General features: G+C 46.1%; 1 protein-coding gene across 2 annotated transcripts in view; it reads right to left on the bottom strand.

The window, feature by feature from the left end:
* The window catches only part of ttbk1b (tau tubulin kinase 1b), a 41,669-nt gene that overhangs the window by 17,272 nt on the left and 8,463 nt on the right, over positions 1 to 15,934 (bottom strand). For both annotated transcript variants that reach the window (XM_090242210.1, XM_021616873.3), the window contains exons 7-13: positions 14,808 to 14,873; positions 14,554 to 14,646; positions 14,104 to 14,229; positions 13,653 to 13,810; positions 10,821 to 11,025; positions 10,091 to 10,275; positions 7,586 to 8,135 (exon numbers count right to left, since the gene is read on the bottom strand). In XM_090242210.1, coding sequence (XP_090098336.1) covers positions 7,586 to 8,135; positions 10,091 to 10,275; positions 10,821 to 11,025; positions 13,653 to 13,810; positions 14,104 to 14,229; positions 14,554 to 14,646; positions 14,808 to 14,873 — 1,383 coding nt within the window. The remainder of the gene's footprint in view (positions 1 to 7,585; positions 8,136 to 10,090; positions 10,276 to 10,820; positions 11,026 to 13,652; positions 13,811 to 14,103; positions 14,230 to 14,553; positions 14,647 to 14,807; positions 14,874 to 15,934) is intronic.

Raw genomic sequence — 15,934 nt, 5'->3', positions numbered from 1 at the left:
TCTTTGTTTGTATGTGCGTCTGGGTCTCTTTTTGTATGCGCGTCTGGGTCTTTGTTTGTATGCGCGTCTGGGTCTTTGTTTGTATGCGCGTCTGGGTCTCTGTGTCTGGGTCTCTGTTTGTATGCGCGTCTGGGTCTCTGTTTGTATGCGCGTCTGGGTCTTTGTTTGTATGCGCGTCTGGGTCTCTGTTTGTATGCGCGTCTGGGTCTCTGTTTGTATGCGCGTCTGGGTCTCTGTTTGTATGCATGTCTGGGTCTCTGTGTGTCTGGGTCTCTGTGTGTATGCGTGTCTGGGTCTCTGTTTATATGAGTGTCTGGGTCTCTGTTTGTATGTGCGTTTGGGTCTCTGTGTGTCTGGGTCTCTGTGTGTATGCGTGTCTGGGTTTCTGTTTGTATGTGCGTCTGGGTCTCTATTTGTATGTGCGTCTGGGTCTCTGTGTGCCTGGGTCTCTGTGTCTATGCGTGTCTGGGTCTCTGTTTGTATGTGCGTCTGGGTCTCTGTGTGTCTGGGTCTCTGTGTGTATGAGTGTCTGGGTCTCTGTGTGTATGCGTGTCTGGGTCTCTGTGTGTATGCGTGTCTGGGTCTCTGTTTGTATGTGCTTCTCGGTCTCTGTGTGTATGTGCGTCTGGGTCTCTGTGTTTCTGGGTCTCTGTTTGTATGAGTGTCTGGATCTCTGTTTGTATGAGTGTATGGGTCTCTGTGTGTCTGGGTCTCTGTGTGTATGTGCGTCTGGGTCTCTGTTTGTATGTGCGTCTGGGTCTCTGTGTGTATGTGCGTCTGGGTCTCTGTTTGTATGTGCGTCTGGGTCTCTGCTTGTATGTGCGTCTGGGTCTCTGCTTGTATGTGCGTCTGGGTCTCTGTTTGTATGTGCGTCTGGGTCTCTGCTTGTATGTGCGTCTGGGTCTCTGTTTGTATGTGCGTCTGGGTCTCTGTTTGTATGTGCGTCTGGGTCTCTGTTTGTATGTGCGTCTGGGTCTCTGTTTGTATGTGCGTCTGGGTCTCTGTTTGTATGTGCGTCTGGGTCTCTGTTTGTATGTGCGTCTGGGTCTCTGTTTGTATGTGCGTCTGGGTCTCTGCTTGTATGTGCGTCTGGGTCTCTGCTTGTATGTACGTCTGGGTCTCTGCTTGTATGTGCGTCTGGGTCTCTGCTTGTATGTGCGTCTGGGTCTCTGTGTGTCTGGGTCTCTGTTTGTATGAGTGTATGGGTCTCTGTGTGTCTGGGTCTCTGTGTGTCTGGGTCTCTGTGTGTATGTGCGTCTGCCTCTCTGTTTGTACGTATGTCTGGGTCTCTGTTTGTACGTGCGTCTGGGTCTCTGTTTGTACGTGCGTCTGGGTCTCTGTTTGTACGTGCGTCTGGGTCTCTGTTTGTACGTGCGTCTGGGTCTCTGTTTGTATGCGCGTCTGGGTCTCTGTTTGTATGCGCGTCTGGGTCTCTGTTTGTATGCGCGTCTGGGTCTCTGTTTGTATGCGCGTCTGGGTCTCTGTTTGTATGCATGTCTGGGTCTCTGTGTGTCTGGGTCTCTGTGTGTATGCGTGTCTGGGTCTCTGTTTATATGAGTGTCTGGGTCTCTGTTTGTATGTGCGTTTGGGTCTCTGTGTGTCTGGGTCTCTGTGTGTATGCGTGTCTGGGTTTCTGTTTGTATGTGCGTCTGGGTCTCTATTTGTATGTGCGTCTGGGTCTCTGTGTGCCTGGGTCTCTGTGTCTATGCGTGTCTGGGTCTCTGTTTGTATGTGCGTCTGGGTCTCTGTGTGTCTGGGTCTCTGTGTGTATGAGTGTCTGGGTCTCTGTGTGTATGCGTGTCTGGGTCTCTGTGTGTATGCGTGTCTGGGTCTCTGTTTGTATGTGCTTCTCGGTCTCTGTGTGTATGTGCGTCTGGGTCTCTGTGTGTCTGGGTCTCTGTTTGTATGAGTGTCTGGATCTCTGTTTGTATGAGTGTATGGGTCTCTGTGTGTCTGGGTCTCTGTGCGTCTGGGACCTCTGTGTGTCTGGGTCTCTGTGTGTATGTGCGTCTGGGTCTCTGTTTGTATGTGCGTCTGGGTCTCTGTTTGTATGTGCGTCTGGGTCTCTGTTTGTATGTGCGTCTGGGTCTCTGCTTGTATGTGCGTCTGGGTCTCTGCTTGTATGTGCGTCTGGGTCTCTGCTTGTATGTGCGTCTGGGTCTCTGCTTGTATGTGCGTCTGGGTCTCTGTTTGTATGTGCGTCTGGGTCTCTGTTTGTATGTGCGTCTGGGTCTCTGTTTGTATGTGCGTCTGGGTCTCCGTTTGTATGTGCGTCTGGGTCTCTGTTTGTATGTGCGTCTGGGTCTCTGTTTGTATGTGCGTCTGGGTCTCTGCTTGTATGTGCGTCTGGGTCTCTGCTTGTATGTACGTCTGGGTCTCTGCTTGTATGTACGTCTGGGTCTCTGCTTGTATGTGCGTCTGGGTCTCTGCTTGTATGTGCGTCTGGGTCTCTGTGTGTCTGGGTCTCTGTTTGTATGAGTGTATGGGTCTCTGTGTGTCTGGGTCTCTGTGTGTCTGGGTCTCTGTGTGTATGTGCGTCTGCCTCTCTGTTTGTACGTGCGTCTGGGTCTCTGTTTGTATGTGCGTCTGGGTCTCTGTTTGTATGTGCGTCTGGGTCTCTGTTTGTATGTGCGTCTGGGTCTCTGTTTGTATGTGCGTCTGGGTCTCTGTTTGTATGTGCGTCTGGGTCTCTGTTTGTATGTGTGTCTGGGTCTCTGTATGCGTGTCTGGGTCTCTGTTTGTAGGCGTATCTGGGTCTCTGTTTGTATGTGTATCTGGGTCTCTGTTTGTATGTGTATCTGGGTCTCTGTTTGTATGTGCGTCTGGGTCTCTGTTTGTATGTGCGTCTGGGTCTCTGTTTGTATGTGCGTCTGGGTCTCTGTTTGTATGTTCGTCTGGGTCTCTGTTTGTATGTGCGTCTGGGTCTCTGCTTGTATGTGCGTCTGGGTCTCTGCTTGTATGTGCGTCTGGGTCTCTGTTTGTATGTGCGTCTGGGTCTCTGTTTGTATGTGCGTCTGGGTCTCTGTTTGTATGTGCGTCTGGGTCTCTGCTTGTATGTGCGTCTGGGTCTCTGTTTGTATGTGCGTCTGGGTCTCTGCTTGTATGTGCGTCTGGGTCTCTGTTTGTATGTGCGTCTGGGTCTCTGTTTGTATGCGTGTCTGGGTCTCTGCATGCGTGTCTGGGACTCTGTTTGTATGCATATCTGGGTCTCTGTTTGTATGTGTATCTGGGTCTCTGTTTGTATGTGTATCTGGGTTTCTGTTTGTATGTGTATCTGGGTCTCTGTTTGTATGTGTATCTGGGTCTCTGTTTGTATGTGTATCTGGGTCTCTGTTTGTATGTGTATCTGGGTCTCTGTTTGTATGTGTATCTGGGTCTCTGTATGTATGTGTATCTGGGTCTCTGTTTGTATGTGTATCTGGGTCTCTGTTTGTATGTGTATCTGGGTCTCTGTTTGTATGTGTATCTGGGTCTCTGTTTGTATGTGTATCTGGGTCTCTGTTTGTATGTGTATCTGGGTCTCTGTTTGTATGTGTATCTGGGTCTCTGTTTGTATGTGTATCTGGGTCTCTGTTTGTATGTGTATCTGGGTCTCTGTGTGTATGTGTGTCTGGGTCTCTGCTTGTATGTGTGTCTGGGTCTCTGTGTGTCTGGGTCTCTGTGTGTCTGGGTCTCTGTTTGTATGTGTGTCTGGGTCTCTGTTTGTATGTGTATCTGGGTCTCTGTTTGTATGTGTGTCTGGGTCTCTGTTTGTATGTGTGTCTGGGTCTCTGTTTGTATGGGTGTCTGGGTCTCTGTTTGTATGTGTGTCTGGGTCTCTGTTTGTATGTGTGTCTGGGTCTCTGTATGTGTATCTGGGTCTCTGTGTGTCTGGGCCTCTGTTTTTATGCGTGTCTGGGTCTCTGTGTGTATGTGTTTATGTGTGTCTGGGTCTCTGTGTGTATGTGTTTATGTGTGTCTGGGTCTCTGTGTGTATGTGTGTCTGGGTCTCTGTGTGTATGTGTGTCTGGGTCTCTGTGTGTATGCGTGTCTGGGTCTCTGTGTGTATGCGTGTCTGGGTCTCTGTTTGTATGTGTGTCTGGGTCTCTGTTTGTATGTGTGTCTGGGTTTCTGCGCGTCTGGGTTTCTGCGAGTCTGTATGTCTGGGTCTCTGCGCGTCTGTATGTCTGGGTCTCTGCGCGTCTGTATGTCTGGGTCTCTGCGCGTCTGTATGTCTGGGTCTCTGCGCGTCTGTATGTCTGGGTCTCTGCGCGTCTGTATGTCTGGGTCTCTGCGCGTCTGTATGTCTGGGTCTCTGCGCGTCTGGAGTCTCTGTCTGTATGTGTGTCTGGGTCAGTGTCTGTATGTGTGTCTGTCTGTATGGGTGTCCGGGTCTCTGTGTGTTTGAGTCTCTGTTTGTATGTATGTCTGGGTCTCTGCGCGTCTGGAGTCTCTGTCTGTATGTGTGTCTGGGTCAGTGTCTGTATGTGTGTCTGTCTGTATGGGTGTCCGGGTCTCTGTGTGTCTGGGTCTCCGCACGTCTGGGTGTCTGGGTCTCTGCGCGTCTGGGTCTCTGCGTGTTTGGGTCTCCGCGCGTCTGGGTCTCTGCGTCTCTGTGTGTCTGGGTCTCCGTATGTCTGGGTCTCCGTGTGTCTGGGTCTCCGTGTGAGTGGGTCTCCGTGTGAGTGGGTCTCCGTGTGTCTGGGTCTCCGTGTGTCTGGGTCTCCGTGTGTCTGGGTCTCCGTGTGTCTGGGTCTCCGTGTGTCTGGGTCTCCGTGTGTCTGGGTCTCCGTGTGTCTGGGTCTCCGTGTGTCTGGGTCTCCGTATGTCTGGGTCTCCGTGTGTCTGGGTCTCCGTGTGTCTGGGTCTCCGTGTGTCTGGGTTTCCGTGTGAGTGGGTCTCCGTGTGAGTGGGTGCATGTTGCAGTGAGCCCACCACACACACGCACAGACAGCAGAAATATAAAGGGAGGGATCTCTTTTTTGGGAGGGATAAACGAGACCTATGCACAATCGTTTGGGTGGGGTTTTATTTTGGATGGATGAAAAGGGATGTTGTTCGAGTGTTTCAGTTTTTGCCGACTGTCACTGGACATGGATATGCAGGTACAGGCCAATGTTATTTTGGCAAGATATTTAAATCGGGTTTTGAAGAGGCAGAGATAGACATGGCACGGAGAGGGAGGAGAGACATATCACTGCTTGTGTTGTGGAACAGTTTTTGTGTACTGGAACAGTTTACCATCATGACCCATGACACTCCTACAGTACATGCTCCTTTGATTGACACATGTCAATCAGATACATATTTGCTATCAGAACATGCACTGACACCACAGCATCATCCTGCATCATCAGCACAACATGGTTGAAATGGCTGCTATCTTGAACAGGTCTCTAGCAAAATATATATTTGTATCAATGAGAAAATAATCATGTTTAAACCAAATAAAAACGAAAGGGAACACTTTATATGGATATTCTATCTGTAGATGCTCTACAGACTATCAGTTACATTTCAACTATATACTAACTCTAACACCAGTGGTTTAAAGTACTTAAGTAAAATATATTTTTTGGGGGCATCTGTACTTTACTTGACGATTTATATTTTTGACAACTTTTACATTTTACTTCACTACATTCCTAAAGAAAAGAATGTACTTTAAACACCATACATTTTCCCTGACAACCTAAATGTACTGCTTAGCAGGACATGAAAATTGTCAAATTTCATTTATCAAGAAAACATCCCTGGTCATCCCTACTGCCTCTGGCCTGGCGGACTCACTAAACACGAATGCTTTGTTTGTAAATGATGTCTGAGTGGCTATGGCTACATTTTGAAAACAAGAAAATGGTGCCGTCTGCTTTGCTTATTATAAGGAATTTTAAATGATTTATACTTTTAGTTTTGATACTGAAGTATATTTTAGCAATTCCATTTACTTTTGATACTTAAGTATATTTAAAACAAAATACTTTTAGACTTTAACTCAAGTAGTATTTTACTGGCCGACTCACCTCTACTTGAGTAACTTTCTATTAAGATATCTGTACTTTTACTCAAGTATGACAATTGGGTACTTTTTCCACCACTGCCTAACCCTAGCTCTAAACCTGACCTTAACCCTTATCCTATCGCTAAACTTAACCCTTACCCTAGCTCTAAACCTGACCTTAACCCTTATCCTATCACTAAACTTAACCCTTACCCTAGCTCTAAACCTGACCTTAACCCTTATCCTATCACTAAACTTAACCCTCTAAACCTGACCTTAACCCTTATCCTATCGCTAAACTTAACCCTTACCCTAACCCTAGCTCTAAACCTGACCTTAACCCTTATCCTATCGCTAAACTTAACCCTTACCCTAGCTCTAAACCTGACCTTAACCCTTATCCTATCGCTAAACTTAACCCTTACCCTAGCTCTAAACCTGACCTTAACCCTTATCTTACCCTAACCCTAGCTCTAAACCTGACCTTAACCCTTATCCTATCGCTAAACTTAACCCTTACCCTAGCTCTAAACCTGACCTTAACCCTTATCCTATCGCTAAACTTAACCCTTACCCTAACCCTTTCCCTAACCATAGCTCTAAACCTGACCTTAACCCTTATCCTATCGCTAAACTTAACCCTTACCCTTTCCCTAACCCTAGCTCTAAACCTGACCTTAACCCTTATCCTATCGCTAAACTTAACCCTTACCCTAACCCTAGCTCTAAACCTGACCTCAACCCTTATCCTATCGCTAAACTTAACCCTTACCCTAACCCTAGCTCTAAACCTGACCTCAACCCTTATCCTATCGCTAAACTTAACCCTTACCCTAACCCTAGCTCTAAACCCTTATCCTATCGCTAAACTTAACCCTAACCCCTTTTCTAAACCTAACCTTAACAAGCAATTGCTCATCAACAGATAGTTGATAGTATGATTTTCTATCTGTAAATGATCTGCAGATGGTCAAACTTTCACTGCACCCATTTTAGTGATGTAAATCTATGTAACTGCCCAAATTAATGTTATTAAAACTATGGCTGTAATTCAGTCATTGCAGATAACAGTTCATCCACACTGCTGTGCTTCATGAAGTTTGTTTGCACAGCTGTGTATCCCGGATGGAGGCAGTACATTTTTTATACGCTATAGGAATCTGCAGTGTTGTTGCATACACTGGATGACTTACCAAATACAACACTTACCGGTATAAATACAGTACAAATATTATTCATTGACTTTGTGACAGCTTTGTCAATACAGGCTTTAGTCAGTGGATAGATGAAGCGGAAATACAGTAAGCTCTGCACTGCACTGAAAATGATCAAGTGAACAGTGTGTTTGCATACACGCTTATGGACCTTCAAAAAGTAACTACCAAAGCCTGAGAAGATTAAGAATAAGTATACCATTCTTTCAAATTGTGTCCAGTTACATTGTGGACACAGGAAATAACAGGGTAACCTAGACATAGACCCACAAAAAGACAAACACAGATGCAGACAAAGACAGTCAATTCAGTTCAAATGGACCCCAACCAGACAAACACTCACACACCAACACACAGACCATTTCTCTACCCCACAGCCCATTGCTCTTACCTGTCCGTGAGCTCCAAAGTACTCCGACTGTGGCCGTGGTCTGTGTCCACGGCTATGAGGCAGAGTGTGATAACCTGGGTACCCAGGACTGGCCCCATTAGACCCCTCCCCTTCTGGCTGCGCCCCAATGCCTCCTGCTCGCATCTTTGGCCTCACCACCACCTCTCCACCTCCAGCTCCCCGTAACCTCCTCCACTCCTCCATTTCGTCTAGGGGCCTCAGCTCCTCAGGCTCCTCGTCGGTGGTGGGCCCCGAGGTGGTGGGCTCAGCCCCTGGGCCCAGGAGACCCAGGAAGTCCTGGAGCTCAGTCTCCTTGTCGATGATCACCCACTCCTTGCTGTCAAAGTCTTCCTCCTCGGCGAGTGGTACAGACCGGATGAACGCGTTACTGTGGGCCTCGGGGTCGGCCACAGAGGCTACGGAGACCTCTTGACCTGGTCTACCACTGCCACCCTGCCGGTCCCCACCTCCTCCCTCCAGGGAGTGCATCTGGGCCGGCTGGGAGGACTGCACGTGGCGGGACGGGGATCCCAGGATGTCCATACGAGACCTGGTAGGGAGACACAAAATCATTGTCAAAAACCTTGGTAAATGTTAATTTTGACTGTGTGCATGTGTGTTGTGTTTTAATGTGTTTTCAGTGTATGTGTGTATTTGTGTGTCCCCCCCGGGGGTGCCAGCGTGCTCTGAAAATGTAATAAAAAATGGTTTATTTTTGGGGGGTTGGGGGCCCCCTGGATGTCACCCCCCCCCACTCCCCAGATAGAATATAAACACGTCACAAGCCACAGCAAAAATATTTTGAATTACAGGAGATTAGATATAAAACTGCAATTTTCCTCTCTGCCACATTTCTCTCCCTTGCTCAGACCTTGCAGTGGGGCCCTGTGAAACTGTGGTACACCACTGGTCTCAGCGTAGTAAGTTAGTGGTCTGTTGAAATCCCTTAAGTGGTCGGTGGGGTTAACTCCTTCCTGGTTAGCCCTGTCCAGGGGTGACCCTGTCTCCCGACCCATGTGTCTCAGTCCCAAGTAGTTATGCTGCAATAGCTTGTGTGTGCCGGGGCAGCTAGGGTCAGCCTGTCTTATCTGGTGTACCGTGATCTTAGGCTCCCACTCCATCTCTTTCTTGTTTTGTTTGCTTCGGGACCCGTGGTCCGTATTGACGCCATTCTGAGTCCGGATCCGAACTGCAGTCGACCTGTTGAGTATGGCTGCTCTATAGCCATGGTTACTCTCTGACCCTGTTGGTCATCTATGAACGTTTGAACATCTTGAAAAAACGATCTGGTCCTAATGGCCACGTACTCTTATAATCTCTACCCAATACAACCAGCAGAGGACTGGCCACCCCTCGCAGCCTGGTTCCTCTCTAGGTTTGTTCCCAGGTTCCTGTCTTCTTGGGAGTTTTTCCTAGCCACTGTGTTTCTGCCTCTCCAATGCTTGACCTTTGGGGGTTTACGCTGGTGCTGATGCAAAAAGGGCTTTCTAAAATCTATTTGATTGATTAATGTGTGATGTGTACATAACGTATACATATGCACAACAGTGTTTAACTTGTCTGCACTATACACTGAGTGTACAAAACATTAGAAACACCTTCCTATATTGAGCTGAACCCACTTTTGCACTGAGAACAGCGCAATTGGGGCATGGACTCTACAAGTTGTCAAAATAATTACACAGGGATGCTGGCCCATGTTGACTCCATTGCTTCCCAAAGTTGTGTCAAGTTGGCTGGATTTCCTTTGGATGGTGGACTATTCTTGATACACACAGGAAACTGTTGTGCATGAAAACACCAGTAGCATTGCAATTCTTGACTCAAACCAGTGATCCAGGAACCTACTACCATTTATTGATTTTATTTTACCAGGTAAGTTGACTGAGAACACTTTCTAATTTACAGCAATGACCTGGGGAATAGTTACAGGGGAGAGGAATGAGCCAATTGTAACCTGGGGATGATTAGGTGACCGTGATGATATGAGGGACAGATTGGGAATTCAGCCAGGACACCAGGGTTAATACCCCTACTCTTATGATAAGTGCATGGGATCTTTAGTGACCACAGAGTCAGGACACCATTTAACATCCCATCCGAAAGACAGAAACCTACACTGGGAAATGCCCCCAATCACTGCCTTGGGAAAGAGTGCCTCCTATTGGCCCTCCAACACCACTTCCAGCAGCATCTGGTCTCCCATCCAGGGCCCAAACAGGACCAACCCTGCTTAGCTTCAAAAGCAAGCCAGCAGCGGGATGCAGTTCAAAAGCACTTCAATATTTTGTCTTGCCCATTCCCCCTCTGAATGGCAGACATACACAATCCATGTCTCTATTGTCTCAATAGGGTCTCCTCTCCTTTATCCACACTGATTGAAGTGGATTTAACAAGTGACATCAATAAGGGATCATATCTTTCACCTGGACTCACCTGGTCAGTCTGTCATGGAAAGAGCTGGTGTTCCTAATGTTTTGTACACTCAGTGTAGAGCGCCCTCACCCTCGTTTGTCGTAGATGTCTGGTCTCCCGTCTGCAGCGGACAGACGGTCTGACTCTGGGCTGTTGATCCTCCGGTACCGCAGAGCGCAGACCTGAGCACCAGTCATTTCTGGGGGAGCTCCACCCACGAGGGCATCAGGACACGTCCCTCTAGCAGGCTCCTCTTCCTCCGCAGCCAACTTCCCCTGGGGGAAAGGGCGTTTCTAGGGTTACCACTGTTAACTATCACTGTCAAGAGTTAGACCTATTGTGTACTGCAGGTATATAGCAGCTTGAACTGTATTGTATTGTTATTATTTACTTTGCCATGTTTGAGCACTTTAAATTCATTGTAAACACAGAACCTGAAATACAGTTGAAGTGGGAAGTTTACATACACCTTACCCAAATACATTTAAACTCCGTTTTTCACAATTCCTGACATTTAATCCAAGTAAACATTTCCTGTTTTAGGTCAGTTAGGATCACCACTTTATTCTAAGAATAAAATGAGTTTACCAGTCAAATTGTCAGGGTTAGAGCTTGCAAGCCCATTCTATTCATCTATTTATATGGTCTATATCCTCTGAACGTAATAGATGGTCATTGAAAACCAACAACAAAGTAAACTATCCCTTCTAATGTACTTCTACCGTTTGAATATATTTAAAGACTGTAAGAAAATGTTTCATAGTGCTGACAGTACCACGGTGAGATACAATGAGGACATATTAGATGGTCCCTCCTGTACCTTGCTGATGCTGATCCTGAGTTGGTTGCGGTTTAAGTCGGTGTCGTTCCACGCCTCGGCTTCCATCGGGGGAGGTGTCCCCTCGCAAGGCCTGCTGGGTACTGCAGGTGGAGCGTTCTCCTGGTCACTCAGGTGCTCGTCTTGTAGAACGTCATCTGTGTTCTCCCTCGGCAGCTCCCCAGGAACCAGAGTCACGTTCACCACCCTGGGAAAACACAGAACATGGACTGATATAGACTATTTTCTTTATTTTTTATTCATTCTTTCATGACCTGTATTTAACAAGGTAAGTTATTGAGAACATTCTCAATTATTACATTATTACATTAATGAGAGCACATTCTCTTTTACAAAATGACCAGGCGATTAATTAAATTAGTGTCGTTGTCGAAAATATCCTATATCACTTCAAATGCACTTCAAATGTTACAAATCCTCACAGTTGCATTCTAAATCTGAATGAATTGTTACAACCCAGCATTAGACTGTTTGTTCCTGATTCTTTAAGTCAAATAGACTACAGGTAAATGGGAATTGTGTAATCTCTTGGCTGGCTAGATGTTTTCATATTTTATATTGATGTCTCCATTTGTGTGTGTGCGTGTGTGTGTGTAGGTAAGTAAAGAAATAAAACAACAGTAAAAAGACATTTGAAAAAAGGGTAGCAAGGCTATATACAGACACCGGTTAGTCAGGCTTATTGAGGTAGTATGTACATGTAGGTATGGTTAAAGTGACTATGCATATATGATGAACAGAGAGTAGCAGTAGCGTAAAAAGAGGGGTTGGCGAGTGGCAGGACACAATGCAGATAGTCCGGTTAGCCAATGTGCGGGAGCACTGGTTGGTCGGCCCAATTGAAGTAGTATGTACATGCATGTATAGTTAAAGTTACTATGCATATATGATAAACAGAGTAGCAGAAGTGTAAAAAGAGGGGTTGGGGTGGGGGGCACATAATGCAGATAGTCCGGGTAACCATTTGGTTACCTGTTCAGGAGTCTTATGGCTTGGGGGTAAAAACTGTTGAGAAACCCTTTTGTCCTAGACTTGGCACTCCGGTACCGCTTGCCATGCGGTAGTAGAGAGAACAGTCTATATCTGGGGTGGCTAGGGTCTTTGACAATTTTTAGGGCCTTTCTCTGACACCGCCTGGTGTAGAGGTCCTGGATGGCAGGCAGCTTTGCCCCAGTGATGTATTGGGCCGTACGCACTACCCTCTGAAGTGCCTTGCGGTCAGAGGCCGCAACTGTTGCAGCTGTAGAATCTTTTGAGGATCTCAGGACCCATGCCAAATCTTTTTAGTTTCCTGAGGGGGAATAGGCTTTGTTGTGCCCTCTTCACGACTGTCTTGGTGTGTTTGGACCAATCTAGTTGTTGATGTGGACACCAAGGAATTTGAAGCTCTCAAACTACTCCACTACAGCCTTGTTGTTGAGAATGGGGACATGCTCGGTGCTCCTTTTCCTGTAGTCCACAATCATCTCCTTAGTCTTGGTTACGTTGAGGGATAGGTTGTTATTCTGGCACCACCCGGCCAGGTCTCTGACCTCCTCCCTATAGGCTATCCTCGTCGTTGTCGGTGATCAGGCCTACCACTGTTGTGTTGTCAGCAAGCTACCTACCCTCACCACCTGGGGGCGGCCTGTCAGGAAGTCCAGGATCCAGTTGCAGAGGAAGGTGTTTAGTCCCAGGATCCTTAGCTTGGTGATGAGCTTTGAGGGCACTATAGCGTTGAACGCTGAGCTGTAGTCAATGAACAGCATTCTCACATAGGTGTTCCTTTTGTCCAGGTGGGAAAGGGCAGTGTGGAGTGCAATAGAGATTGCATCATCTGTGGATCTGTTTGGGCGGTATGCAAATTGGAGTGGGTCTAGGGTTTCTGGGATAATGGTGTTGATGTGAGCCATTACCAGCCTTTCAAAGCACTTCATGGCTACGGGTCTGTAGTCATTTAGGCAGGTTGGCTTTGTGTTCTTGGGCACAGGTACTATGGTGATCTGGTTGAAACATATTGGTATTACAGACTCAATCAGGGAGGGACATGTTGAAAATGTCAGTGAAGACACCTGCCAGTTGGTCAGAACATGCCCGGAGCACACGTCCTGGTAATCCGTCTGGCCCCGCAGCCTTGTGTATGTTGACCTGTTTAAAGGTCTTACTCACGTCGGCTACGGAGAGCGTTCGTCCGGAACAGCTGATGCTCTCATGCATGCCTCAGTGTTGCTTGCCTCGAAGTGAGCATAGAAGTGATTTAGCTCGTCTGGTAGGCTCGTGTCACTGGGCAGCTCGAGGCTGTGCTTCCCTTTGTAGTCTGTAATATTTTTCAAGCCCTGCCACATCCGACGAGCGTCGGAGCCGGTGTAGTATGATTCAATCTTAGCCCAGTATTGACGCTTTGCCTGTTTGATGGTTCGTCGCAGGGCATAGCGGGATTTCTTGTAAGCTTCCGGGTCCCGCACCTTGAAAGCGGCAGCTCTACCCTTTAGCTCAGTGTGAATGTTGCCTGTAATCTATGGCTTCTGGTTGGGGTATGTATGTACAGTCACTGTGGGGACGACGTCCTCGATGCACTTATTGATAAAGCCAGTGACTGATGTGGTGTACTCCTCAATGCCATTGGAAGAATCCCGGAACATGTTCCAGTCTGTGATAGCAAAGCAGTCCTGTAGTTTAGCATCTGCTTCATCTGACCATTTTTTTATAGACCGAGTCACTGGTGCTTCCTGCTTTAATTTTTGCTTGTAAGCAAAAAACCACATAATAGCACAATTGGTTAGGAGACCGTAAAACGAAATAGCTAAAGCTATTAGCTCATTTTGATTCCCTTACCCGATCACGGCGGGAGTCTGTCGTGTGTTCTGTTGAGGGGGCGTTGACGTGCTGGTAGACAGAGGCACTCCATCCGTCCCTCCCTTCTCCCAATCAAAAGGCTCGTTCTCTGTGATGATATGTTCCTTCATACTGTTCTCAAAGACCGACATCAGCAACTGCATAGACGATCACAGGGAAAAGGTTTTCGGAAAAGGTAAAGTATAAAGTTGAAATTCAACCAAACCTGCTATACAATAATAAGCTTCACTTTTAGTACTAAAATGTATTTTTCGTCAGACGTTTTTTTCATTACTGAAAATTAAGAGAGAGGGTATGGTATGGGAGTTAGTCTCACATTGCCACACTTCCATGTCTTGTTCCCTCTGCTATTGAAATGAACGCCAGAAAAACAAGATTCAAAGGGGGATAAATAATTTGAATGCACGTGCAGGGAGTGAACAGTAGGTACCTGGTAATCTGGTTTGGTGAAGTAGTCAAGGCCTAAAACATGATCCAGGAAGATGTAAAACTCAGAAGGCATGTGTTTGAGCAGCATTCTGTGGTCGTAGCGCTCTTTAATCTGACCCACTTGCTCCTGGTAACAAACAAGAGATACAGTAGAAAGCATTAGATACCAGTTGAGCCCAGCAGACACCAGTAGACACTAGTAACCATTCTCTACTGCAGGGTTTCTTAATCCTGGTCCTGGAGACCCCAAAGGGTGCACATTTTATTTTTGCCCAAGCACTAGTGAAAGGTTTGATGATGAGTTGATTAGTGGAATCAGGTGTGTAGCACTGAGGGAAAAAATAACACTGTGCATCTCTTTGGGTCCCCTAGACCAGAATGAAGAAATATTGGAAATAACTGATATTGGGAATTGTAATAATTATAATAGCAACAGTAGATAGTAGCTCACCTTATCTTTAATTTTTCTCCATGGTAACTGACCGACTGCAAACTCTACCAACATGTAAAATAGCGACCATAGATCGTCATGGCGACCCATTTCCTGAGAAGGTAAAAAATGGATTAATCAGATAATAATTTTCATGATTTACTGGAGTACATACACAACAGCTATTTTAGATTTCCTGACAAACTCATGTAACACAAAACCCTTGGAATTCATTTGTAATAAATTACATTTTTTCATCCCCAAAATAAACTTACTTTGTTTTTATGAGCATTTACTGACGCATAACGAACAGTTCCCCGAAATCCCGCCACAGTTCTGGGCTGGAAAATAAAATGCGGTAAGTTATTTTCAGGACGAAACCTGAAACATAATTTCCCACAGACAACTAGAAAGAAAACGATTGATGGAACTAAAGTACTTAAATGAAAACCTAAAACGAGACGAGGAAGGATATGGAAAATTTCTCAGGCAGGGAGAGATAATAAAAACGTAAATGGGATCAAGCACCTTACTGATGAGACGGATCACAAGCATGCGCTTCGAACAGAAAAGCCCAAAAAGGAACAGCAAAACTGCAAAAAATAAAACCACACAGGTGAATAAGGAACAGCATCACATGGCAGCATAACATCTGTAAAAACCTTAAAGGAAAAATCAACTTAAAATTATCTTTTAGTATTTTTTCATTAGTCCACTGTTAATACAGTCCCAAAATGTTTTGCATGTGTTTTGGGGACTGCATCAACAGTGGCCTAATGGAAAAAAATACCAAAAGATAGTTTTTGAGTAGATTTGTCCTTTATCATCAACGCTATGTGAACATATAACAAGGCAATTTCCAAATAAATTATGCATTCATTAATGTTAACAAACTATTAACTAATGAATTTACACAGCTTAAGGCCTAACTTAAATGTACCAGAATCAGATGACATCATCTTCTTGGACATCTTCCTAATGTTTCTAGTTTCTAATTGTCATTGGCATCTCTGATACAATAACAGGAAACTGGGCATGTGCACCACCATTTTGATAGTAACACCCATTCCTTCTGAAGGAAGTCCCAGGAATAGTGCCTCAGAAACTGCATGTTAGATTTTACAACAGTGTGTTTGTGTGCGTGCATGTGTGTGCTTGAGTGTGTGTGTGGTCCCGTCGCTGTTCTATATCTGCAGTACAGGCCTGCCTATCTAATCGATGACTGGAGGCTGAGTCAGCAAGAAGAAAAACAGAAAGAACCTCCCCTGTTGCCCAGGCTAGCCAACTGTATATTACCCTGCATCAGGCTAGCCAACTGTATATTAGCCTGTATCAGGCTAGCCAACTGTATATTAGCCTGTATCAGGCTAGCCAACTATATATTAGCCTGTATCAGGCTAGC

Source organism: Oncorhynchus mykiss, chromosome 1 (genome assembly GCF_057628025.1).
Source record: "Oncorhynchus mykiss isolate SJ-2025 chromosome 1, ASM5762802v1, whole genome shotgun sequence".
NCBI classification, from domain to species: domain Eukaryota; kingdom Metazoa; phylum Chordata; class Actinopteri; order Salmoniformes; family Salmonidae; genus Oncorhynchus; species Oncorhynchus mykiss.
This window is presented reverse-complemented; position numbering and strand designations above follow the sequence as displayed.